The 26788-nt window shown below is 56.2% G+C and overlaps 1 protein-coding gene across 24 annotated transcripts in view; it reads left to right on the forward strand.

Annotated features, from left to right (window-relative positions):
* PTPRF (protein tyrosine phosphatase receptor type F) overlaps nucleotides 1-26788 on the forward strand; it is a 97742-nt gene that overhangs the window by 18151 nt on the left and 52803 nt on the right. For all 24 annotated transcript variants that reach the window (XM_030823696.1, XM_030823698.1, XM_030823679.1 and 21 more), the window contains 4 exons: nucleotides 733-868; nucleotides 9195-9340; nucleotides 9503-9644; nucleotides 25136-25324. In XM_030823696.1, coding sequence (XP_030679556.1) covers nucleotides 778-868; nucleotides 9195-9340; nucleotides 9503-9644; nucleotides 25136-25324 — 568 coding nt within the window. In that variant the 5' untranslated portion in view covers nucleotides 733-777. Of the gene's footprint in view, nucleotides 1-732; nucleotides 869-9194; nucleotides 9341-9502; nucleotides 9645-25135; nucleotides 25325-26788 lie in introns of those variants that run through there.

A 26788-nucleotide genomic window follows, 5' to 3' on the forward strand; every position in this document is an offset into this window, starting at 1 on the left:
GGGCAGAAGAGGTGTGAGGTTTGAATTCTAGGGTCTAACACCCCATTCCTGGCCACTAAGGCCTCTCTGTGGTTTCTCTGTGAAGTGAGAAGGTGCCACGGGAATTGGGTAGGATGAGGGTGGCCAGGCAGGGCAGCAGCAGCTTGTCAAGAGCACGTCCTGGCGAGCACTGATGGGTTGTGGCTTTGGCTGGAAGCCCCTGATACCTGGAGCCCGTCTTCTGCTAACAAGCCTGTGTTCAGGGGCCTGCGCTCAGCGTGCTTGTGGAGTCTGGCCTCCCACCTTCTCCCTCACTGCTCCTTGTCACTGTCTTGTCTCTCTGTTCTCTGTCCCACGTAAGCATCTCTCTGACCCTGTTTCCCTGTCCTCTTATGGGGGTGAGTTAGAAGCTCAAGGTTTGGAATGGAACACACTGTACATCCTCTGGTCCCACCCGCTCCCTGTACCCCTTACTCAGGTTTAGAGAATGGCTTGAAGGCCTCCTGCGCTCTTTCTCCCTCCACTGTGACTGTTGGGCTGTCCTTATGGGTGCTGGGGAATAAGTGAGGAGCTTGGGTGGTCACTGGAGTCAGAAGATCTAGGTGGTCATTGCACAGCCCAAGTGGGGGGGCTCTGTTGAACTAGGCTCTGGATGGTCAGTGAGGATGACTGGGGGTCAGGAAGCGTCAGGGGTGGGCATTAGGGACAGCAGTAAATACCAGCTAACTGGCTCTGCCCTTCTCTCCATTACAGGTGGATTGTCCTGGGCTGTGGCTGGCTGTGGAGCTAGAGCCCTGGATGGCCCCTGAGCCAGCCCCAGGGAGGACGATGGTGCCCCTTGTGCCTGCACTGGTGATGCTTGGTTTGGTGGCAGGCGCCCATGGTGACAGTAAGTCTGACCCCTCAAGGTACAGATCTCCCAGGTTGAAAGGTGGTATCCTTCCCAGCAAGACTCTGGGATGGGGACAGACCAGCTACTAGGAGAGACAGGATGGCCAGAAACCCTTTAGACCTTCCGTCCTAGAGAGCCCCCACTGCTTGGAGAGCCTCTTTCTAAGAAATACCTGGGTACTTAGGAGCATCTTTAGGCACCAGAGTGGGGCAGTCGAATTGTGACCCTGTCTTATGGGGCTGGGGTGAGACCTGTCCTGGATTCATGTGGTCATTGTGTGACGTGCGCGTGCATGTGCTGTGTGCACTGTTGCAGATCTGTGCTGAAGGCACAGTGTGCGCTACAGCCAGGGGTCGGCATGGGAATGGGGGGGTGGCACGCAGGGCATGCGTATGGATGTGTGCCCAGGACGCAGGTCAAAAGCCTCCTAGGCCCAAGGAGGGTCAAAAGCGGGAGCCTCCCATAGCTCTTCCCCTACGCTGGACCCTCAGGATCCAAGTATGCAGATCTGAGCCCCTCCTTCTCCTTTCATGGGGACCTTCTAGGCAAAGGAGCATCCCCCCTTCCCCAGCTCCTCAGCCCTGGAAATGCGGGGAGGATTGTGTTTGGCCGGCAGGAAGCTGAGCAATGCCCCTCTGTGTGTGTTTGTGTTGGAGGGGGGTGGAATTGTCCCCATCCAGATCCAACTCCGAACTTTGGTCCCTTTCCTGCTGCCCTTCCCCCTGCCTGGCACTATGAGACTGGCCGCAGCCCGCCCCGTCACCATGGTTACCACTGCTTGGTTACTGGTGGGAGGCGGGGCACAGGGCAGATTTAGCCAATCTGCAGGCTGAGGGGGAGGGGCGAGGTCGGAGCCAAGGTCCCTGGGGGAAGGGGCTGTTCCCAGCCTGTCCAGAGCCCAGGAGTGATCCAGGGCCAACCCTGGGGTCACCAGGCCATAGGGCTCCCCCACCCACCTCCATATCTCTGGGCACAGATCTCTCCCCGTGCCCCACCAGGGCTCTTTCTCCTAATGGCTCATTAATTATTCAGGAACTGATTCTGGAGTGGGGTGGGACTGGCGTGGTCCCGCCCTTTGTCCTCAAGTGCTGGGTCCTGGGTGGAGCTAGAAGGGAAAGGAGAAGGGGCAGGCATTCCCAAGGGGTGGGGCAAAGGGTCATGGGAGCACCAGGTACCAAAGAGAGGGCTGAGCAGTTGAGAGCAAGGAAAAAAGACAGGTGGGGAATCACATGGGGAAGTGGGGCAGGGGATCTCCAGGCCTGGCTGGAACCTGCAGGGGCAGGTTGGAGTAGAAAGCCCTAACGGGTGTGACCCCCATGGTTGGCAGGAAGGTGAAGGCTTGTCCAGGTATGGTCAGCAGCTCTTGGACATGGAAGTACTGTCCTTGCCCTCCCCGCTGACCCAACCCCAGGCACTTTCAGGGCCTTCAGACAGGAGCTCTAGGGCAGGGGAAGGATGGCCCAGTTGGGCTTCAACAGATAATACATCCTGGAAGAAGAGCTGCCCTCCTCCTCCTGCCTCAGACCCAACGTGCCCCAACCTGTACCCCTCACTCTCATCCCCCAGCCTGCTGTCTTCCCATGTTCTCTCCCATGAAAGGCATTACCACCCACCCGGTCACCCAAGTCAGAACCTGGGCCTCCTCCAGCCTCCTCCCTCCGTGATATCCCACATCTAATCCATCACCAAGCTCCGTTGCCTCTACCTTCTGAATATCTTTGGAATGCATCCACTTCTCTCTCTACCGCCTTCATCCAAGCCACCCTCGGCTCTTGGGCTTTTGCACGCAACAGCCTCCTGACGGTTTCCCTGCCTCCAGTCTTTCTTTTCCTTCCTGATCCATTCTGCATTCCAGAGGTAGAGTCATGTCACAAGGTGAAAACATCACCGTGTCACTCTTCAGTTTAGAATCCTTCATTCCCTCCCACCCCCAGGGTCGTAACCCTTCTCTAGGCCCTGCATTATCAAGCTTCTATCAACCTCATCCCTCGCTGTCCCCCCACCCACCCCACTCACCTGCCATGCTGACTTTTTTTCAGTGGATCACCAATTCCCAGTAGTAATTAGTAGGGGCAAGGTGGAACAGTTTTTAAAGCAAAGAACCTCCATGCTGGCTCCTTAGGAACCAAAGCCCAAAGACCAGGTCTTGAAGGTGTAGAAAGCAGCTGAAGAAGCTGAAATCCTGCCTTATCCAGGTAGGGGGTTCGGGGGACTCAGGCCTTCTCCCAGGCAGAGAGCCATGGGGTAGGATCCTGGGCTGGGGGTCATAGTGACCGAGCCCCAGGAGCCAGGGTCTGTCTTCCAGGCCTGTCTTACACTGCATACACTTTTGGATCTCTCCCTGCACTGAGGCCGGGCTCAGGCTGAGCTTGGGCAACTACTAGCCAGGGGCAAGTGGCCATACACAGACAGGGCCGCTGCAGAAGATAGGGTAGGCACCCCAGAGAATTGACAGCTGGGGCAGTGAAGCGCGGAGCCGACAAATGTGTTTCAATAGGCCTCTTAACGAGACAAATGAATGGGGGCCCTGGCCTCTGAGGGGAGTGGAGGGAAGCGGGTGGAGAAGCAGCTGCCAAGAGTTAGCCCAGAGGCCCCAGTGTCAGTGCCGCACACGCAGCTCCAGTGGAGATTTGGGCACACATTGGGGTAGGATCTGCCGCGGCGCAGCTTCCCCAGCCAGGCTTCGTGGCTTCTCAGGAGGGGAGGTTGTGGGGCCAGAGGTGTCCTGAGCCAGGGCAGAGGTTTTTGCCGATCTCAAGTGCCTGTTGCGTGCCTGCCTTCAGGCAGCACCTGCAGGGTGGAGGCACAGGCTTGTGAGCAGTGACCACAGCGTGTGCTGGGTGGCTGGCACTGACACAGGCCATGGCAGAGGAGCTGGGAGGCTTCCTGGAAGAGGGGAGCCCTGAAGGGTGAGTGGACATTTGCTAATGGGGGGGTATTGCATAATGAGGTGGGGTTGGGGGGAAGAAGCAGGAATGTGGCTGGGCTTCTCTGTGGAACTCACGGGAGAGCCACAGTGAGAACCCGACAGCATGGGACAGAGGTGGGGTCCCGAGACCAGGTGGGAGTGAGACCCTGGTTATGGCCCATTTACCCAGAATCCTAGGAGCTCAGAGCAGGATGCGTGCTGGCTGGAGGGGTGGGTGGCGGGTGGGTAGACAGAGGTGGGCAGAGGCTGAGGAGCTGGGAGTGTGTCTGTTGTGTCATTTCCCTCCTCCCCAGAGCCTGTGGAGCACACAGGGTCTGTTGTCTGTCGTCATGCTCTCCCCCTCATTCTATGGGTGGCCTGTCTAGACTCTGCTCCCTGTGGGACTTCCCGCAGATTCCCTTGCTTTCTCTCTCTGGCCCTGTTTTCCTATTGCACAATGGGGATAATCACTCCTACCTGGAAAGGTTAACTGAGGTCACATGGATGAGGCGCCTGGAACCTCGTATGTATTCCCCTTATCTGAGGCCATGACCTGGGGCTCTTGCTCTGTCCCTGGGAACCAGGCTTGTCTCTGAGTGGGCTCCAGGGGGGTACCAGGAACAGTCACAGGAGCTCACTGAGTCCCAGCTTAAGCTGCTCAGAGCCGGGGAGATCTGTCTCTCCAGAAGCTCCCTGCCCTGCCTTCGCCGGCCCTCACGGCCCTGCCTCCGTGTGTACATGTGTATGTGTACTCCATGGGGAAAGGCACAAAATAGCAGTCCTTCTCCACAGAAGAGCCTTGATGGTGGCCCAGTTTGACTCTCCCTGGGGCTGGACCCCTACAACCTCCCTGGGAGGTGGTTGCAGCCCCCTTCCTCCAGCCAGTTCCACTTACTCCTTTCTTAGGCCACTTCCTCCCACCCTGCATGGGCTTGGTGGCTCGAGAATGTTGCCGTCCATACCCCAGGAGCCGTGCTGAAAGGGCTGTGCGGCCCCCGACTGCTGTGTGTGTCAGGGAGGGGGCACGCTCTCGTGGGGTGTCAGGCCAGGTGGTGGTGGGTAACTGGCAGAAAGGCCCTCCTGGTGTGCTCTGGTGGCACCCTGTTGACCCAGTCTCAGAAGTTGTGTTCAGACCCTCACTGAACACCAGCTATGGGTCAGGCACGGGGCAGAGTAGTCCAAGTAGCTTGGTTTGCTGCCTGCCTGGGGACCTGACACTGTGGGATCTGGTCAGTGCTGGGATGGGAAGCCCCGGGCGCCTCAGGCCATGGGACACAGAGCAGGCTCCTACAGCAGCTTGGCTGGGTGGGACATGAGAGAGGGGCCGGGCTGGGCACACTCAAAGGCAGGGAGGAGCCTGAGGGCCTGGCCTGTCCGGGTGGCCTGGGTGGTGGGTCCAAGCTGTGTGCTCTGCACAGTGCTGGGCCTGTACTATAGTAGGTGCTCAAAAAATACTTGCTGAAAGAGTAAAGAAGCCAGGTGTGGTGGCTCACACCCGTAATCCCAACACTTTGGGAGGCCAAGGCAGGTGGATCGCCAGAGCTCAGGAGTTTGAGAACAGCCTGGGCAACGTGGTGAAACCCTGTCTTTACCAAAAATACAAAAAATTAGCCAGGCAATGGTGGTGTGCACCTGTGGTCCCAGCTACTCGGGAGGCTGAGGTGGGAGGATTGCTTGAGCCTAGGAGGTGGAGGCGGAGGTTACAGTGAGCCGAGATTGTGCCACTTGTACTCCAACCTGGATGACAAAGTGAGACCCCCCCCCTCAAAAAAAAAAAAAGAAAAAAGACTAAAGAAAAGTGAGCCTGAGAGCTTAGGAGGAGCACATTTCAGAGGGGAGCGGAGAGAGGAACATCAGGCCCCTTGGTAGCTGAGGAGAGGTGCGGTTAGATCTGTGCTTCCCAAAGATCCTCTGCTGAACATAAGGGCCAACGCCTTGTCTCCGGTGCTGTGTCCTGCGGGTGGAGGTGGATTGGAGGGAAGCGGAGGGCGAGGCCTGGTTGAGGGGCGGGGCCTGCCTGTCTGGTTCCCCGGGCTGCCTTGGGCCAGCCTGGCCAAGTATGTTGGGTGGGCGGGCAGGGTGCAGGCTCCTCTCCAGCCTCCAAGGGAGGGGAGTTGTTCTGCCTCCTCGATAGCCCCAGGCCTTGGGCACAGCCCAGCCTCCCACGGCTCTCGGGCCCTCCTCCTTCCAGGCCGCCGGTGACCCACACCTGGCTCTCCTCCCCGGCGTCTCCTCTCCGCTTCTTTGTTTGGAGCGGAGGCCCCGCCCCGCCCCGCCCCCAGGCGCACTCGCCCGGCCATTCCGGTTCAGCAGGTTCCAGCCCCCGGTTTCTGCCGCTGCAGGTCCCGGCAGGAGCTGGAGGGGCACTTTCTCCCCGGGTTTCTCTTCCCTGGTGCAGCAGGGGCCGCGGTCCTCATCCTCCTCAGTTCCTCAGTTCGGTCCTTTCATTCTCCAACCCTGGGTGCCAGGAACTGGGTTGGACACTGGGACAGGAAACCAGACAGGCATGCTATCTGCCCTGCCCAGGGTTATGTTCTAGGAGGGGAAGCAGCCATTAATCAAACACCAACAATGTGGAAAAGTAATAACTTCACACGTGTGCATAATAAACCGTGAGTGAAAGTTATAAGCTCGGCAGGTAGGTAATCAGCTAGGAGCAGTGCTGTGGGAGGCAAGGGAGTTACCCGGGAGTTTCAAACTAGGAACTGAGCTCATGGGTTGGGGGCAGGGGGACTGGAGAAGGCAGTGATACTTAAATGGAGAGCAGAAGGATGAATGGAAGTTAGAGTGTATGGCGGAGGTTGGCAGAAGCAGCAGCTTATGCAAAGGCCCTGTGGCTGCAGGGAACATGACATTGCTTCTTTAGAGGAACCAAAGCTGGGGCTCTGGGGAGAGCAGCTCGGTCAGACCCCGCGGCTTTGTCTGCCTTAACAGGTGTTTTGAGAGTGATTCGGGAGGCCTTTGGAGGGTTTTGATAGGGCGGGGTGTCGGGGAAGTCTGTCAGCTCACTCTGGACACTGAGTAAAGAACAGACGGGAGGCATGGGGCAGGCCTGGAGGCAGGAGCTCCCGCGCGTTAGGCCAGTGGAGTGCCAGTCAAGGGAAAGTGGTGTCTGGACTAGGGTGTGGCAGCGCAGGTGGAGAACCCTGAGCTGCTTTGTGGAGGGCTTCAAGTGTGGGGGAAGAGTGCACAGTATGGGGGTGGGGGACAGGAGACACCCCCAGTGGAGCCTGAGCAGGAGAGTCGTATCTGAGAGGGCCCGTCTAGAAGGAGCAACAGAGGCCAACTTTGCAGACAGCTGCAGGTGGGAGAGCCTGGAGCCTCCTTCAAAGGGCATTCAGGGGAAGGGCAAGGCACACCGGGGGGTTCTGGACCTTTTGTGGTGTCTCCCTGTCTTTCTGGCCCCTACAGCCTCCCTGAGCTGGCTACCCCAGCCTGCCCTAAGCACTCTAAGAACATAGTCAGTCCCAAGATCTCCCTCCAGGGAAGGCCGTAGGTGAGCTTAGGAGTGAGAAGGCTGGATCAAAGCCTGGCTCCACGCCTGCATCCCTCTGACTTGCCAGTCATTTCACCCTCCGAGCCTCTATTTCCCCACCTCTTAAATGGGGATAATAATACTACCTACCTTATGGGATTGCTGTAAGACTGATAATGCTGGTACGAGTGACGGCCTCCCTCATGGAAGGCCCACCACATAAAGCAGTTTACAGACATCTCATTCCATATATGATAGAATCCTGTGTCACTATTATGGAGATGGAAAAAAAGAGGCTCAGAGATGGTGAGTGACTTGCATAATAATTACATAAAACCCCCAGAGCCCCTGGCCCCTGGAGTTCTCAAAAGTTCCTTCTCTGTTGGTACCTGCAGCTGCCACTCCCTACCCCGCTCCCATAGACCCTTCTCCTCCTTGGAGACTCTGCCCCATCTGCCGTCCCTTGTCTGCTTGATCAACACCTTGTCCCTCTCTGCTGGCTCCCATCAGTATTTAAACATTGCCTTTCATATCTGTCTTCAAGAAAAAAAGAAAAAAAAAATTCACAAACCTCCCTTCCCGCCTCATCCTTTCCAGCTGCCTGCCGGCTGTATAGTCACCTGTACTTCCCTCTCTCCCTCATCGCCTCCCAGTCATTCTTTGGCCTTCTTTGGTCTGGCTTTGGCCCCCACCCACCACTCCACTGACTCTGTTCTTGTCAAGGTCCCCAACAGTCTTGTGTGAACTGTTTTGCACCAGGTGTTTTACAGTCAAACATGGCTGAATTCAGGTCCCAGATGTGCCCCTCACTGGCATGTGATCTTGGACAAGTGACTTGACCCCTCTGAGCCTGTAAACTGGGGATAATAGCAATGAAGGACTAAAGATAAAGAACCTGGTGCAGAGTGGGTGCTTGGCAAAGGATTGTCATCATTGCACGCGTTTCTGTGCCAGGGACCAGGCTGGGCCTGGGCTCCTGGGGACCGAACAGGTGGTCTGAAAGGTCATTTCTCACAGCAGTAGCCCTTTTTGGAGCTGTTTATTGGCCTGATTAATAGGAAACGGATCAGCTGTCAAGATTAACGAGCTATTGCTACAAGATTGTAGTAAATGGGTTGGGCTTCTCTGGGTTCATGACCCTAGGTGGTGGAATTCTTAGGGATAGGGGCTGTGGACTGGCCCTGGTATGTGTACTGAGGTGATGAGGGTGCGGCAGTGCCATGTCTGAGCCCCTACCTTTCTTTTCCTCCCTCTGCCTGCCTGTGGACACCTTGAGGAGACTGTCAGAAGGCAATAACCAAGTCAGTAGGGGAGGGATGGGAGAGGCAGATTTACAGGAAAGTATTCACCTGGGAAGACATCCAGAGAGACTTAGGAACTGGACTGTCTAGGCCTTTGGGACTGCTGCTGGTATGTGGGGGCTGGGAGAGAGGGAGGAGGGAGGAGTCACGGTTCCTGGCCGGAGCCCCGGGGTGGATGGTGGTGCCATCACTGAGATGGAGAGCAGGGGGAGGGACATCTCTCAGGGAGAGCTGGAGCTCTTCCCGGCAGCTCTCCAGCACGCCTTTTTCCTGGAGCTTGGAATTGATGTGGGGTGGGCAACAGCAGGGTGCAGTGGTAGTGCGAACCCCAGACTTGGAACACCTGGGTTCGGATCTTAGCTCTACCACTTACCAGCTGTGTCATATTGGACAAATCCCTTAACCTCTCTAGGTCTCTAGAAACAGATACAGTTATAGCACCCACCTCATATGCTTAACAGAGTTAAAAAATGTTAAACTCTCTGAACAGTGCCTGGCACATACTAAGCTCTACTTAAAGGTGAGGTGTCCTTGTTTTCTCTGTAGGTCTTTCTCTCTGCCCCCATGACTGCCACCTGCCTCACTGGCCATTCCTGTAGTGACTGTGCTGTGGTGACTTGGTGTCTCCATCTCTTCTAGGCAAACCTGTCTTCATTAAAGTCCCTGAGGACCAGACTGGGCTGTCGGGAGGGGTAGCCTCCTTCGTGTGCCAAGCCACAGGAGAACCCAAGCCGCGCATCACATGGATGAAGAAGGGGAAGAAAGTCAGCTCCCAGCGCTTCGAGGTGCGTCTGTGGTGGGAAGGGGTCGGCAGGGCTCAGGGTCTGCCCACACTCTCTCCTTTCAGTCTCCCTCCTCATGGACCTTTTGGAGGTGGGAGGACGACTGACCCTGAGCAGGCTCCTGTGTCCTGAGCAGGCTGTGACCCCATGTCTGTCCTCTGACAGGTCATCGAGTTTGATGATGGGGCAGGGTCAGTGCTTCGGATCCAGCCATTGCGGGTGCAGCGAGATGAAGCCATCTATGAGTGTACAGCTACTAACAGCCTGGGTGAGATCAACACTAGTGCCAAGCTCTCGGTGCTCGAAGGTACGTGCTAGGGAAACATGTGGCACCAGTGGGCTGCCGGGCTGAGGCGTGGGAACAGCCAGCCAGCCCTGATCCTGTCCTGGGCCCATGGGCATTTGGCAGAAAGGAGGACTGGCCACCTTGGGGTCAGTGAAAGTCAGTGGTGGACAGGGATAGTCATTGGATCTGGCCTGGATTGTGCGGCTTATGCTGAGGCCAGCCATGCGGGGCATGATGCCTTTGTATTCTCCTGCTGAGCCGGGTCGTTGCTTGGGTGGGGTCTGGGGTCTGACTTGAGGTGTGGAGCTGCAGCTGTGTATCCCTTGGGTTACGTGGTTATGGCTGTGGCTGTTTGGCAGTGAACCGGATTTCCATGTGGAGGCTGGCCGTAGGTGTCAGGCAGGTGTGTTCCTTGTTGCCCCTGTGAGCTGAGGGCTGGGGCTCTGTCCGTGGATTTTACTGTGTTCTCTCACTTGGTGGCTTCTCCATTCATTCACAAACACTCCCTGGACCACCTCGAAGTCCTCTGAGCACCGAGGAGGAGGGAGCTGTGTCTAAGCCAAGTCTTGAGGACAGGTGGGAGTTGGGGGTGGCAGTTGGCAGCTAGGCAGGTGCCCAGGCCCAGAAGCAAGAGAGGATGGAGCTTTCAGGGAGCTCTGAGTAGTTCAATTTGGGTTTTCTGGAGGGCAGAGGGGGAGCTAGAGAGCACAGGAAGAAGGAGAAAGCAATTCAGCATGAGTCTGGAGAGGTTTGGAGGGCAGATTACACAGGATCTGGCTGAGAAATGAACACTCTCCTAGGGACATAGGAAGCCACAAACAAGGTGGGGGTGACATGATCAGACCCCAGCCACAAGTGATTCATCAGTCTGAATGTGTTTATGTTTTCAAAATATAGCATCGATTGTTGCTTGCTTTTTTTCTTTTCTTTCTTTCTGTTTTTTTTTTTTTGGGGGGATGCAGTCTCACTCTTGTTGACCAGGCTGGAGTGCAATGGCGTGATCTCAGCTCACTGCAACCTCTGTCTCCCAGGTTCAAGCGATTCTCCTGCCTCAGCCTCCCAAGTAGCTGGGATTACAGGCATGCGCCACCATGCCCGGCTAATTTTGTATTATTAGTAGAGATGGAGTTTCACCATGTTGGTCAGGCTGGTCTCGAAATCCTGACCTCAGGTGATCCGCCTGCCTCAGCCTCCCAAAGTGCTGGGATTACAGGTGTGAGCCACCGCACCTGGGCCGATTGTTGCTTTCTTTTTAAGAACGTGATGTCGATACCTGTTCCTTTTTGAAAAATTGAAAAGTATAGAATAGCACAGAGGAAAAAATTAAAATGTCTCAGTCTACCTCTAGTAATAACATTTGGTTATTTGCTCGTGGCCCATTTTCTGTGCATACATATATATGTGTGTGTGTGAACAGAAATGGGACCACATACTGTCCGATGATTTGTAGACTGCTTTAAAAAAAAAAACATATGGCTAACATCTTCCTTGCCATTAAATATTCTTCTGTATCATTATTCTTTTTTTTTTTTTTTTTGAGACGGAGTCTCGCTCTGTCGCCCAGTCTGGAGTGCCGTGGTGCCGTCTTGGCTCACTGCAACCTCTGCCTCCTGGGTTCAAGCGATTCTCCTGGCTCAGCCTCCCGAGTAGCTGGGACTACAGGCGTGCACCACCACTCCTGGCTAATTTTTGTATTTTTAGTAAAGACGGAGTTTCACCATATTGATCAGGCTGGTCTGGAACTACTGACCTCGTGATCCATCCACTCTGGCTTCCCAAAGTGCTGGGATTACAGGCGTGAGCCACCACGTCCGGCCTGTATCATTATCCTTAATGGCTATGGATAAGCTGTCACATGGAAGTACCCTAATTTATTTAGCCATTCCCTTATTGTTGGACACATATGTTCCCAGTTTTTTTGTTTCTATAAATAAGGTGCCATACACGTCGTTGCAGATGGATGTGTTCACCTTACTGATTATTCCCTTATTCTAGGTTCGCGGAAGTGGAATTGCTGAGTCAAAAGGCACATGCAATTTTAAGCCTTTCGATATTTCCAGAAGATTGTGTCAGTTCATACTCCTGCCAAGCAGGGCAGAAGAGGGCCTCTTTCCTGCACATCTTCCCTACTGTTGGGAAATATCATCAAAAAAATATTTTTTGCCAAGTTAATAGGCAAAAAATGGCATCTCAATTTAATTTGCATTTCTTTGATTACAAGAACAGCTGAACATCTTTTCACATTGGCCATTTTTACGCTGTGGCTTTATCTGTTCACACACACATCTCCATTCAGTTACTCTTTTTGTTGTTGTTGTTGTTGTTTGGTTTTGGGGGGTTTTTTAGTTTTTTTTTTGAGACAGAGTCTCACTCTGTTGCCAGGCTGGAGTGCAGTGGCGAGATCTTGGCTCACTGCAACCTCCACCTCCCGGGTTCAAGTGATTCTCCTGCCTCAGCCTCCCAAGTAGCTGGGACTACTGGCAGGTGCCAACACGCCCAGCTAATGTTTGTATTTTTAGTAGAGACGGGGTTTCACCATGTTGGCCAGGCTAGTCTCGAACTCCTGACCTCGCCCGCCTTGGCCTCCCAAAGTGCTGGGATTACAGGCATGAGCCACTGCACCCAGTGTCGGTTACTCTTTTGCATCTGTGTCTCGTATGAGTCCGTGGGCTCTACAAGCTTAGAGGAGCCATAGAGGACAGTGGTTAAGACTCTGGACCACTCACTTCCCGTGTGTCTTTGGGTTAGTAACTATGCCTCTGACCCTCATTTGCTCCATCTGTAAATGGATATAATGCCTCCCACCCAAGCTGGTTTGGAAGATTGAATGAAGATTGAATGCTGTGTATGAGGCGCTTCCCAGGAGTGTGGTGGTGGTTGCTGTGGGGCTGGAAGCTGTACATCTTGAGGCCTCACCATGTGAGCTGAAGGTGGTTGGCCTCCGTGCTGCCTGGCATCATCCGGGTGGTGCAGCCCCACTGCCTGCTCCCACGGGGGGACTTACCTGTGCAAGAGGAACTCAGAGAACAGGCCCTGGGCCAGCATCACTGATTGCTGAGTGTTCTCAGGCTCCTCCCTGCCACTCCTGACCTGTTTCCCCACTCGTGACCTGGGGGCAAGTATTTCAACGCTGCCCAGTCCTCCTATTGGCATCTGTCCTAGCAGGGAGCCATCTGCCCTGCCCTGGCATTTGGGAGGTGGCTAAAGGACCAGAGGCCCCAGAGGGCTTCTTTTCAGGCTCTCAGATTGGGGAACAGGGCCTCCTTGTTAGTGGTGAAAGAGGAGTCCTTCAAAAGCGCCTAAGCCCCAGGTCCTGTGTCAGGAGCCCTCTTACGTCTGCCACTGCCCTGGGCAGCCTTACCTTTCAAAGGGTTGAGGAGGATGGAGGTGGTCTTTCAGGCCTGGGGTGAGGAGGACCAACTTCAGACTGACAGGAGGGGCTGTGTGTGGTGGCTCACGCCTGTAATCCCAGCGCTTTGGGAGGCAGAGGCCTGCACATCACTTGAGGTCAGGAGTTCGAGACCAGCCTGGCCAACATGGCGAAACCCCATCTCTACCAAAAAATACAAAACTAACTGGGCATGGTGGCGCACGCCTGTAGTCCCAGCTACTTGGGAGGCTGAGGCAGGACAATTGCATGAACCCAGGAGGAGGAGGTTGCAGTGAGCTGAGATTGCGCCACGGCACTTCAGCCTGGGCGACAGGAGACTCCGTCTCAAAAAAAAAAAAAAAAAAAAAAAAAAAGGACTGCCAGGAGGTGTCTCTGCAGGAGGTGCCTTCGTTTGGTTTCTCCGTCAGGGGCCGGCAGTATATGTTTGTGCTTCTGGGGTGTGAGAAGTGTCTGATGAGGCTGGGGAGAGTGTGGCGCAAGCACCCAGACCCTGTGCATGCTCCGGGGAAGAGTGTGGAGCTGTGGGCCTGAGTGAGCCCCTCCTGCTTCTGAAACACAGCACCAGGAAGACAAAATGCTGACTTATCCTGCTGGTCTGTATAACCTTGACCAGCACTGGGCTTGACAGAAAGGCATGCTGCAGGAGGGCCAGAGGGAAGCAGCCCAGAGGGTGAACACCCGCCTCCTGCCCCGCCTCACCCCACCCCTCCCCTCCCTCCTAGGAGGGTCAGGAAAGCTGGGTGCCTGCAGGAACTGGGTGAAAGGATGGCTGGACTGGAGCTCTGGGGTGGGGCCGGCAGGAGCCAGGGCCATTCTTGGGAGGCCACCACAGGGTCTGAGGAGGGCTGGGGAGGGAACGGAGCTAGTTGGGGTCTGGGAAGTAAGAGTCCTTCCTGAGTTGCACACAGCTCTCCCTGTGAGCTGGTCTCCTTGGAGAGTGTCTGAGGGCTGTCTGGGGTGAACTGGCTCAGGTGAAGATCAGTGTGCCCCCAAAAAGGAGCCCAGGCCTGTAGTCTGTTCTGTGCCCTCTGCCTTTGCCTCATGTCATACCAGGCCCAACTGCTCTGGCTCCAGGGCCACTCCCACCACAACCCATGGGAGTGCCCCCCCAAATCCCCCACAGCCATGCCCTTTGCACCTCGCATCTGAGCAGGATTGTCATTCCCAGTGTGGCCTCCCCTCGACACCCCTGCCAGGACTGCATACGAGGTGGGGGTGCCCAGCACAGGCTGGCCAGGGTGAGCCCGTCCTGGCTGTGATGAGCGTGGGGCCCGCCGCCCAGCGTTCCTGTCTGAGTGGTAATTGAAGCCATTAGCGCGCCAGCCTCCCTCGCCGGGTAATGGCAGGAAAAGCTCTTCTCGCTCCGCACTCTTGAGGCGGCGGCTGAATCACTCCCCCTCCAACCCGCCCGCTGCCGCCACTGAGACAGGGAATCTGACATTTTCCCTCACGACGGAGGGGGAGCTCTGGGGGAGGGGAGGGAGGCAGGCCTGGATTCCTGGCCTTTCCCTTCAGGAGGTTGGGGGGCAGTGAAGGTCTTGGAGCTCAGTCTGTAAGTCATGGATTCACCTGGGGCCGCAGATTTCAGGCCTGGAAGGACTGGCCGGGAAAGCCCAGGAGGCCGCCACACATTCAGTGGTGTGGGGAGGGCACTGATGACTTTGGGTAGGTTCTGGGAGGGACAAGGAGGCGGGGAGAAGAAAGAGGCTGTGGAGCAGAGATGAGCTGTTTTGGACTTGTCCCGGGGGGCCTAGCTCCAAGGGTTCTGAGTACAGGTAGCATTATTTGTCTTGGGGTCATTGATAGGGCAGATAACGTGCACTCTTTGTGTGGTGTGGGTGCCCTGTGTGCCACGTTTAAGGCGGTGTGTGTGTGAAGTGTGTGGTGCAGTGTATACAGCAGGGGTGCTGCCTTGCAAGCTGTGTGCACAGAACAGGGTATGCAGTAGTGGGTGCACACGTGAGCATCAGGCAGTGGGGAAGGGGCAGTGTGTGCAGGAGGTACTGCATGCTTTATGGGCTGTGTATGCAGCGCGCAGTGTTTGTGTGCACGTATGTGCATCAGGCAGTGCGTGGGTGTGGTGTGTAAGCAGGTAGTGAGTACCTTAATGGGCTATGTATACAGCAAGGCGTATGCATCAGGCAGCGTGTGGGCAGTAGGCAGTGTGTGTGTTTGTATCAGGCAGTATATGTGTGCAGTGTGCCATGCGGCAGGCTACCTGTGTTTATATCAGGCAGCGTGTGTGTGTTTATGTGCAGCAAGGGTGTGCAATAGGTGTGCAGTAGACTGTGTGCAGCAGGCAGTGTGTGTGTGTGTACAGCAGGTGGTGTGCAGCAGGCAGTGTGTGTGTGTGTACAGCAGGTGGTGTGCAGCAGGCAGTGTGTGTATGTATCAGGCGGTGGTGTGTGTTTATGTGCAGCATGCAGCGAGTAGTTTGTGTGGTGTACAGCAGGTGGTGTGCAGCAGGCTGTGTGTATGTATCAGGCTCTGTGTGTGTGTGTGTGTGTGTGTGTGTGTGTGTGTGTGTGTGTGTGTTTGTACAGCAGGTGGTGTGCAGCAGGCAGGTGTTTATCAGGCAGTGTGTGGTGTGTGTGTGCGTGTTTATGTGCGGCGAGTAGTTTGTGGGGTGTGCAGCAGGTGGTGTGTAGCAGGCTATGTATGTATCAGGCTGTGTGTGTTGTGTGTGTGTGTGTGTCCAGCAGGTGGTGTGTAGCAGGCTGTGTGGATGTGTCAGGCAGTGTGTTTATGTGTGTGTGTCCAGCAGGTGGTGTGTAGCAGGCTGTGTATGTATCAGGCAGTGTGTGTGTGTGTGGTGGTGTGTCCAGCAGGTGGTGTGTAGCAGGCTGTGTATGTATCAGGCAGTGTGTGTGTGCGCAGCGGGTAGTTTGCAGGGGTGTACAGCAAGCAGTGTGCATGGTATGTACAGTAGATGGTGTGCAGCAGGCAGAGTGTGTATGTACGTGTGCAGCAGGCAGTGTGTGTGTGCGTGTGTGTACAATAGGTGGTATGCAGTGGGCACTGCATGTGTGCGCATGCAGCAGGCTGTGTGGTGTGTACAGCAGGTGGTGTGCAGCAGACTGTGTATGCATCAGGCAGTGTGTGTGTGTGTGTACATGCACATGCACATGTGCAACAGGCACTATATTTGTGCAGCAGGCCATGTGTGTGATGTGTGCAGCAGGTGGTGTGCAGCAGGCTGTGTGCTTGTACATGCAGTACATGGTGTATGTGTGTGGATGTCAGACAATGCATGTGCATGTATGTGTTGTGTACAGCAGGTGATGTGCAGCAGGCTCTGTGTGTAGGTGTGCCTCGGGAGTGTGTGGAGGTGGGAGTGGACAGCAGGTGGTGTGTGCCTTACAAGCTGTGTGGGCAGCAGCAGGAGTGGGCAGCAAGCAGCCCGAGCTGAAGTGTGGTGGGGTCAGTCTGGCACTGGCAGGAGGTCGGAGATGCTGTGTCTGGGCTCATTGTCTCTGGGACCCCGCAGGATCCCTGTTTGGAGCTGTGGGTCAGCCAGGAAGTTCGACAGAGTTGGATGTGGCCAGAATGATCTGGCTGAGCTGTTCTCAGCACCTGTGGTGGTCGACCTCAGCAGCAACTCTGTAGCCAGGCCAGGAGGTGGGGTGCACCAGATAGGGATCCTGCCCAGACCTGCCTGCAGGAGGCCTTGGGACCCTTTCCTCTCCCTCCCCTACGCCACCAAGCCCACAGTCCCTTCTGTTTGTTCCCACCTGGCCTCAGTGTCCAGCCAGGACCATACCGCCTATGCCATGCAGGCCAGGGAATCCAGGTGTCTTGATGGAGTGCCTGGTGTTGCCAGCCTTGGAGCAGGCTCTGGGGAAGGGCTGTCAGGCACATGAAGTAGTGACCAGGGTGGGGGCAAATCAGTGCTGTACTGGGCTTGGACCTCTGGGTTCTGCAGGAGCTCTGATCCTGGCTGGCTCTGGGGCTCGTAGGATGATGAAGGACCTCTTGATATACCCTCTGACCACTCCCCAACACAGTCCTTTTGGAAATAGCCCTAGAGACAGAGGTCCAATGATAGACATACGACCCTGTCCTGAGGTATCCTGGGCTGGGCTGGAACTGGAGCAGAGCTGGTGAGGGAGCCTACATTTGCAAGATGGGTGCATGTGTGTTTTCTCAAGGAGTCATCTCTCCCTGCTCCACCTCCTTCCCTGCTCCAAACCTGTATATTCCTTCCACCCATGGTGGAATGACTTGGCCCAGGCCTGACTTTGATGGCTGGGGAGTTGGGTAAAGGGCTATTGCAGGCACAAGATGGCTTCCCAAGTGGCAAGATGTGATCCCTTTCTATTGTCTACATGTGTGTCTGGGGTAACAGTCTGCTTTGGCAGAAGCTGGGGCTGTCACCTACCTGATTTGCAGCACAGAGGATGTAGAAGTGGCCCCAGAACCTGGAACCCAAGCCAGCTTCTACCCCTCCCTTAGCAACTGAGGCATGACCTGTATACCCCTGGTCCAGCTGCTGTGGTCCTCTGTGACCTGTCCTTACACCCCCATGACCACAGTAGATTTCAGATCCATGCAGACTTGAGGTTCTACAACCATTTCCTGGAGGTTCTAGGCCCCAGGGATGGGGATGGGAGAGGTATTAAGTAAGTTCTCCTGTTTTTATTAGCTGTGATCTGCCTTGAAGTGCCCAAGTGGATTCCCTTCCGCATGAGTGTTCCTGTTTAGTAGGTGGTACTCCTGCCTCTTCTGTTAGCCATGGACACTGGGCACTTCCCCTGTGCCCAGCCTGCCCCCCTGCCCCTATAGTCACAGGTACTTGTAAGGCCCACTGTACGTGTTCCCTAGCCTCATGACCACAGTGGAGCCAATGGCTCTGGGAACAGGCTCACCAAGATGGAGGTTTAAATGCCCAAATGCCCTGTGCGTGCACATTCTCCATCCTTGGTAAGGTGCTCCCTCCTCCTGGTTTGCTTGCTGGGGAGAGAGGACTCTTTTTTTTTTTTTTTTTTTTTTTTTTTTTTTTGAGATGGTGTCTGACTCTGTCACCCAGACTGGAGTGCAGTGGCACAATCTCGGCTCACTGCAACCTCCGCCTCCCGGGTTCAGATGATTCTCCTGCCTCAGCCTTCCAAGCAGCTGGGACTACAGGCACGCACCACCACACCTGACTAATTTGTATTTTTAGTAGAGATGGGGTTTCACCGTGTTAGCCAGGATGGTCTTGATCTCCTGACCTCGTGATCCACCCGCCTCAGTCTCCCAAAGTGCTGGGATTACAGGCTTGAGCCACCGCGCCTGGCCCTGAGAGGACTTTTTTGAGACGGAGTCTCGCTCTGCCACCCAGGCTGGAGTGCAGTGGTGTGATCTCAGCTCACTGCAACCTCTGCCTTCTGGGTTCAAGCAATTCTCATGTCTCAGCCTCCCGAATAGCTTGGGATTACAGGCATGCACCACCACGCCCGGCTAATTTTTTGTATTTTTAGTAGAGATGGGGTTTCACGAAACATGTTGGCCAGGCTGGTCTTGAACTCCTGACCTCAAATGATTCGCCCGTCTTGGCCTCCCAGAGTGCTGGGATTACAGGCATGAGCCACTGCTCCTGGCCAAATTTTAATCAGAGGAATGACATGATCAAACTTAAGCTTCAGAAAGGTCTGTGTGGGTGCATAGTCGGGGCTGGAAGGAAACCAATGACAGGTTGTTGCAGTCCAGGTGAGTGATGGCATTGGCGCAAATCTGGGTATGGGTAGGGGAAGATAGGGGAGCAGATCACTAGAAGGTTAGAAAGAGGCTGGGCATGGTGGATCATGCCTATAATGCCAGCATTTTGGGAGGCCAAGGTGGGCAGATCACATGAGGTCAGGAGTTCAAGACCAGCCTGGCCAACATAGTGAAACCCCGTCTCTACTAAAACTGTAAAAATTAGCTGGGTGTGGTGGCAGGAGCCTGTAATCCCAGCTACTCTGGAGGCTGAGGCATAAGAATTGCTTGAACCCAGGAGGCAGAGGTTGCAGTGATATGAGATGGCGCCACTGCACTCCAGCCTAGGCAACCAAGCGAGACTCCATCTCAAATAATAATAATAATAAGATTAGAAAGAGTAGAGGCCTGCCTGGCTACCTGTAGGATTGGGGAGGTGCAAGGCTCCAGGTTCCTGGCTCTGGGGCTGGGTAGGTGGGGGTGCCATTTCTAAGCTTCACGTACTAGAGGGCCACGTTTCAGGAGGCGAGTTGGTGAGTTCAGTTAGAAATCTGTTGAGCCAGGTGTGCGCAGGCATCCGGGGAGGTGTCAAAGAGGCCTCGTACACATTTGCCTGGCACTCCGGGGGGACATCTGGAGTTGGAATCTTGCAGGCTGAGAAATAGCAAATCTCAGGGAGCCAGAGCCAGGACAGAAGGAGCCCCAGGAACCGACTCTTCATGTTGGGAGGAGGTTCCTGAGAGACAGGAGGGAAACCAGGAGTGTGTGAGGCCAAGAAGGCCAAGAGAAAAAGTGTGCGAAGGAGGAGGAGTGGTCAGCAGGGTGGGGTGCTGCCGAGAGGCCCGGCATGTGTCCTTAACAGTTAGTTCCGTGGAGCCATTGTTGGCTTTGGTGTTGGGAGACAGCGGGGCTGAGAAGTGAGAGGGAGGCTATCAGTGTCTATAGTGACTGGAAGCAGGGCCCAAACCTAGGGAGTGAATGGATGACAAGAGTCTCCCTGGAGTAGGGCTGAGGTTGGGGAACCACTGAAGGAGAGTCCATTGTGGGCCCGAGTCTGGAACTGCAGTGCAGGTCGGGTGTATACGCAGGGCATGGCCCGTGGGTTCATGTGGTGGGGAGGCCTCAACCAGGTTGAGTAGGGCGATGTGGGGTGCCAGGGAAACCCGAGGAAGGGGGGGATGACTGGGAGGGGGAGGCCGTGCCTGCCAACAGGCCCCAAACAGCTCAGATTGAAAAACAAAACAGGCTTTTAAGATGCCAAGTTTGATGAAATCTGAGTGCTGGAAGAGGTGGGAGTTTGCTCTTGGAAAAACAGCTGAAAATCGAGACTCAAAGCTGCGAAGGGAGATGGGCCCAAGGCTCCCCAGGCCCCCCTTACTGCCTGGAAGCCTGGGGGTGGGGCTGGGCTCTCTGGGAGAGTGTGGGTGCGTGCAGTTCTGGCAGCCTTCGACTTTTGGAAGGCGTCTGGCCCTGGCCCTGCTGAGGATGGAGCTGCTGGAGGTGGCCTTGGCTTCTGTGGAGCGGCTGAAGGGCAGGGGAGCCAGCAGCCCTGCCACCTACGAGGTTCCTTCATGTGTTTCGTCCCTGCATGTGTCTCCAGGCGCACGTGTCTTGGCATAGGTGTGTCTGGCTCTGCATGTCTCCACATGTGTGTTTGCGTGTCTGTGTGCACCGCCTCTGGATCTGCTTGCATGTGTCTGTTTCCACAGGTGCTAGTCACTGCAGGTGCCCCTCCACATGCACATGTAGGTTTCTATTTTTACACCTGTCTGTTTCTCCATGTATATTTCTGTGGGTTCCTGGCTGTGCATGTTTCTACGGTGTCTGTGTGTTGAGAGACAGGGTGAGGCCAGGCCCAACACTCAAGCTTAGGGGAGGTGGTCAGGCTCACAGACGGTGCCACCCCAGGGAGCCTGTGTCTGTGTGTGCGGGTGCGTGCCTGCGTTTGCACGGAGAAGCCATGAAGCTGGGTAAACATGGGTGAAAAGGTCATACTGACAGACGGTGATGCTTGCCCCAGGACCCTGCAAGGCGTCTCCATCTGTCAGCTTCCCTGGTGCAGTCCCCTCCCTCTGGCCCAGAGACTCACCCTCAGGCATCTAAGGCTGAGCTGGACAAAGAGACCTGTGTGTACTTTGTAGGGGGCCTCAGCAGCCTCCACCCCCATCTTAGGCTCATGTGTCAGGACCCCAACACATGCCCCAGCTCCCACCAGACTCGCCTTGGTACTGTCATCCCACCACCTTCCCCCACAACAGCCTTTACAAAGGCAGTTTTCCCCTCCTCCCTGGAAAGCTTTCTGCCTCCCATGCTCATTTGTTTCCTGTTCTTGAATCTCCCTCCTCCAGGAAGCCACCAAGATAGCAAGTGAGCTGTGGAGTCAAACCGATCAGCTCCAACACTGCTGTGGGAGGTTAGCCAAGCTCTTACCCACCTCTGAACCTTGGATTCCCACCATCGACCCCCGACCCTTCCCTCACTAGGGCTTGTCATCGTCTTTTGCCCATGGGGCAACCAAACCTCTCCACGGAAGGGGACAGGTCTCCTTGCTGCAGTGGGTAAAGGCCAGCGCAGTTAGGTGCAGGAGGCATTCACACACACGTGCACACTCCCCACCTTGCACACACATCTGCGCGAGCCGGGGAGACCTTAGGGAATGTGTGTGCATGCTGCCTATGCATGCAGGTAGAATCCGCAAACGGTGTGGAGACTCGGGCTCCTGGGTACCTCTGAAGGCCCCTAAAGTCCCCATGGGCTTCTCCTTCCGTCCAGGGGACCCTCTTATCAGGCGATGGCCCTGAGACGCGTAGTGCGGACGCCCCCGGCGCTGAGGCTGCGGAGGCAGATGGCCCCTCCCCGCACTGTGCAGGGCACCCGGTTGGGGGGTGGAGCGGGGGGGCCGCGTCGGTGAAGCGGGAATGCCTAGTGGGAAGTTTCCCTGGAGCTGGGGAGCCGGGGCCTGGGAAGGGGCGCGGAGGCTCCACCCAGGCGGGGGCGGGAAGGGCGGTGCCGGGGCGGACAGCGGACGCGCGCGCCTGCACGGACTCGGGCACACGCAGCCCTTCCGCCGCGGCGCCCGCCGCTCCACCGTCGCCATGGCTACCGGCTGGCCTGGAGCGGGGAGGGGCCCTTCCTCACCTTCGGCGCCAACAGGAGGCGATTTGAGGGGACTTAGCGTGACTGGTGCATCCCGGGGTTGGAACGTGGGTGCGTGCCTGCAACTGTCCGCATGTGGGGGACCCTGGGGTTCGCTTTGCGGTAAATGCAAACGCCGCGGCGCGTGTGCGGGGCTCTGCAGTGGAGCCTGAGCCCCGCTGGCAGAGGCGTGGTGTGGAGGAGGGCTGCCGGCCCTCTCTCCAGCGGGGTGTTCTCGGCTAGAGCGCTGGCGCTGGGGGCCTACCACCCAGTCTCCTCCCAGCCCCACCTCCGATTTAGCTATGTGACCTTGGGCAGGTGTCTAGATGTCTAGATGTCTCTAAGCCCCTGGTTGCCCATGCACCTCATAAGGGTTTGGTAAAGATTTAAGTCGTTTTGTAAAGCATTTTAACATAGTACCTGGAATGCTCCATAAATCTTACTGTGCCTCGTACCTGGGTCTCAGTTTTCCCAGTTGTTGATGGGTTTAGAGTGATCACGTGACATCAGCTGAGGAGTTGCCCAGGTCCTCAGCCTGAGTGTTGACGCCGCGGTAGACCCAGCTTCTGCGGGTGCCCGTGGGGGAAGGTGGTAAGTGTGCCAGTCTGGCTGATAGATCAGTTTACATCAGGATGCCCAGTGCTCAGCCAGGCCAGGCGCATGGTGGGCGTCGGGAAAGGGCTGCTGTACTTGGCTGAGTTGAATGTTCGGAGGCGCCTGGGTGGGAGAGAAGGAAGAGGCAGCAGCCAGTCACTCCTGAGGGGCTGGAGCCTTCCTGTAAGACCCACTTCCCTTCCCAAGTGGCAGAGTGGCAGACTTCCGAGTGCTGCCTAGAAGCCTAGTTGGCACAGGGGACTGGCTTTTGGGTCCCGCTGTTTTATGGACAGCTCTCCACACATTCTGGTTTTAGGCTCTGGCGGCAGTGCCTGAGGGATGATCTGAGCCAAGGACAGAGCCGCTGAGGGCGTGATAATTGAGGGAGGAAAATTAATTGTCCTTAATTTGGCGTAAATCCCAAAGACCTTCCCCGTGTAAGGAATTCAGAGTAGATTCCAAGACACGGGGCTGCACACATTTGTACTTCCCTTCCCTTCCCTATCTGCGGGTGGAGATGAAGACCACTTGACTCCTGGGCCCTGACTCTGGCAGGCCGTGGCCACGTCTTCCCCATGAGCTGGGCAGGTAGGAATGAGGTCTTGAAAGAGTTAGACTGATGCTCTGGAGGGCACCCAGGATGGCCCTAGCAGCCCTGAGTGTCCCCAGGTGTTGGGGAGGTGAGCCCTGCACCTCTGGTCCCCGTCAGGGCTTCCTATGGAAGCAAGCAGCAGCTGGGCCAAAGGAGGCTGATCCCCTGCCTGGTGCATCTCAGTCTTCTTCATTTCCGTCCTCTTTCCCTTCTCTTGCCACTGTTGAACATTTTACTTTTAAAAATCCGAAAGGGCACTGTGGGATCATATTTACAACCAAGGAGACACTGGGTTTATATCCAGAATTTCTAGGGCTACAGGTGGGGAAACGTACAGCCAGGTCCCAGGAAAGGCTGGGGCCGCAAGGCCGTGCTGGGAATCCTACTGCTCTGTAGCCTGAGACCTCTGCTCCTCATGGGCCACAGTCCCTTTGGGATGCCCCTGGCAGCTGGAGCCTTGGGGAGCGTCCCCTGGGGTCTGGCAGCAGATAGATAGGTATCTTGCTCCTGCCTATTGGGGCTCCTCCAACTCCCTCTTCTACCCGCCCCCCAATCGCTCTCCCCAGGTCTCCAAGAGGCTCCAGGGAGGGGTGGTTTCTGCCAGCCTTTACCTTCTTCGTGTCTGAGGATGCCATGTGCCTTTACTCTGGCATAGAAGCCTGACTTCCCTTGGCACATGGTCCCACACACTCATCTTGTGCTGGGCTTGTGGAGGGGAGGTACAGAGTGGTGCCGGTCTCCCCCACCATGAGCCCAGCTCCCCCCCTTCCCCAGGAGACAGACAAAGGACACACATTCCCCTTGCCCCACATTGGGTGTGCCTGGCATCCACACTGGGAGAGACACTCTGCTGAGGCCTTGAAAATTGGTGGTTTGGTCCTAGTGGGAAGGGCCTCTCACCAGCCTAGGATGGAAGAGGGAGCTCCCAACTCTAGTCTCAATACCTGTCTGCCCCAGTGGCTCAGCCCTTACTAGTTACACCAGCTAATATTCACTGGGAGTGAATTCCATATCAGATGCTCCGCAACACCTTGCATGCATGATCAGATACAGACCTCACAGTGGCCTTACCATCAAGGTGGGCACTTGAACCCCGTGTATAGATAAAGGAGACACAGAATGAGTAACATGCCAGGCCCTAAAGCTAGTTCGTGGTGAAGGTGGGAGTCCTATTTGGTCTATACTAGTCCTGAGCCTGTCCTGACTTGTGCTTCCAAGGGTTGGAGAGTGGATAGCCTTGCCCTGCAGCCCCTCGGGGCTGATATGGGAGCCCATGTACAGTGGGAGTGGGTTTGCTGCTGACATCTGTTCCTCTTACTCCATGCCAGTGACTCCTCTGTGTGCCGCCCCCTAGCAAGCTGGGAGAAGGCAGCCAGGAGGGAGTTTTGCCTCCCCCTACCAACTTTTCGTGTCTTTAGAGCTTTTTTATCTCCTTTGCCTCCACACGCTCAGGCATGGTCCGCAGCCCTGACCATGACTCCCAGGGTCAGGACTGAGTGAGGGAGAAAGCTCAAGGTCAAGGCTGCAGTAGCAAATAGGTCAAGGTCAGGATCAGAGTTAGAAGGGGATCATTGGTAGGGCTGGGGGTGCCCCGGGTCAGGGCTAGAGACCAGGCGGTGACCTGGGGCTCTGCCATGTGATAGAGCTGAAGGCTGGATGAAGGGAACACTGTGTGCGGACAGGGGAGAGGGGGCTGGACAGCACAGAGGCCTTCAGGCTGAGCTGTGGCTGTTGGATTCTGTGTGAGCTCCCCGCTAGCTCCCCCACCCCCTGCAGCCCCAGCATCCATGCAGTGCTTTCTGCTGTGACCAGCAGAGCATTGATTATCGTTCTTCTCGGGGCCTGAAGAGATAAGTGCTGACGCCTTCAGTCTGAGGCGTTGCCTCTCAGACCTGGAAACTCCCTGACAGGGCAGGGGTGGGCCCCACTGCAGCCTCTGCCCTGCCAAAGAGACTTAGGACCCTGGTTCCTCAAATCGGGGTACGCTTCATGCTTAGAAGTCAAGGATTGGGGAGGGGAGTCTTGAGGGCCCTGGCCAACCTGCAGTTGGGGAGGTTACCCCCAGAGGGGTCATAGGGGGCAGGCAGAGCCAGCCCTAATACACACATTGCTCTTTGTCTGCAGAGGAACAGCTGCCCCCTGGGTTCCCTTCCATCGACATGGGGCCTCAGCTGAAGGTGGTGGAGAAGGCACGCACAGCCACCATGCTATGTGCCGCAGGTGGAAATCCAGACCCTGAGATTTCTTGGTTCAAGGACTTCCTTCCTGTAGACCCTGCCACGAGCAACGGCCGCATCAAGCAGCTGCGTTCAGGTGAGCAGAGGACAGGGGTCAAGGGGCCTTGCAGACCTCAGAACAAGTGTCTTGTCAGATCCCAGCACAGCCTCTTCCCTTGGGCCTGGGCGCCTCCAGTGCTGGGCGGAGGGCACCTGGTGGGGTGGGCTGGGCCTTGCTACAGGTGTGCCTGGCTCAGGGGAGAGAGCTTGTGGCTGGCTGTGCCTTTACCTTCTTGGGATTGTGAGATCCAGACTTTGGGCCAGTTCTGCCCCTCCCAGCACATGTGATGTGCCAGCGTGGTGGACTCTTCAAGGGTGCTCTATGGATGTTCACCCTCCTCCTTCCCTGTAGCCTGGCCTGAGACAGGGCCTGGATGATGCTTCTCTTTGCTTCCTCAGATGGCAGGGCTTAGCTGGGAGAAGAGGCCAAAGGTGCCTGATTCATCAGGCTTCAAAAGGCTGGATCTCAGGGGCCTGAAACTAAGGGGACTTGCTGTTGTCCCTCGACCACCAGAGCCACCTGTCTCCTCTGGATGTCTCCGTCGAGCCAGCTCAGAGCCCTGGGAGCAAGGATGCCATCGTGCAGGAGGGAGGTGTCACCCCATTGATCGATCTGCCTGTGAGGCTCCTGCCAGGATAATTGATTCAGTTTTTGTGGGAACAGAGCAGGCGGGAAAAGAGGCTCAGAATCAGCTTGGCTGCATTCTGCATCTGCTGCCAGCACAGCCTGGACCCATAGTCTTTGCTTCAGAAGCCCTCCTGCTAGCTGTGGGATGGTTGGCCTCAGGCAGGATGGCCAGTGCCGGCCAGAGTCCCTGCTGCCTGTCAGCTGTGATGTCAGTGCTGAAAAGGAGGACATGACTCTTGCCCCTTTCAGGGGCCTGCAGGCTTCAGAGGTGCCCTCCCACTCCCTGGGATGCCAGCCCCTCCCTATCAATTCCCACCAGGCTCACAGCCCCTTGGTGCCCAGCAGGAGGAGGGAGAGACCAGCTGCCCAGCAGGGCAAGATTCTGGCCCCAGCCACGGCCGCCTGAGACAGCCCACGAAGTGTTAGCTCATTTAATTTAATTAAAACTCAACAAGATGGAGGCAGCTGTAGCGCAGTTAATTAAAACAGCCATAATCAAGGCAGCAAACGGCCGGCAGTGTTTGCGGCCACTGCCCAGCGCAGCACAGCGGCTGGCACAGTTCGGCTCCTCTGCATTTTCTCATAGTTCCTCCAGGCAGGCTCCCCAAGCAGCCAGACGCTCCTCCCTGCAGGCCTGGGCCCCTCCACGGAACCACATGGACTTGTCTGGCAGCAGCCCTGGGAAGGCTCGCTCACACGTTGGTTCATCTAGTATTTATATAGTGCTTGGGGTGCCCGGCCCTGGGCCACCCCTTCCTTGCCTATCACTCCACTGGATGCCACTCAGGCCCCATCCTCCTTGTCCTCTCAGCAGCAGCTAACATTCCTCCCTCCTTCCCGACCACACTCCCATTTTTCCCTAGCCTTCCAGGG

The sequence above is a fragment of the Nomascus leucogenys genome, chromosome 12 (genome assembly GCF_006542625.1).
Source record: "Nomascus leucogenys isolate Asia chromosome 12, Asia_NLE_v1, whole genome shotgun sequence".
In the NCBI taxonomy this organism is placed as follows: Eukaryota; Metazoa; Chordata; class Mammalia; order Primates; family Hylobatidae; genus Nomascus; species Nomascus leucogenys.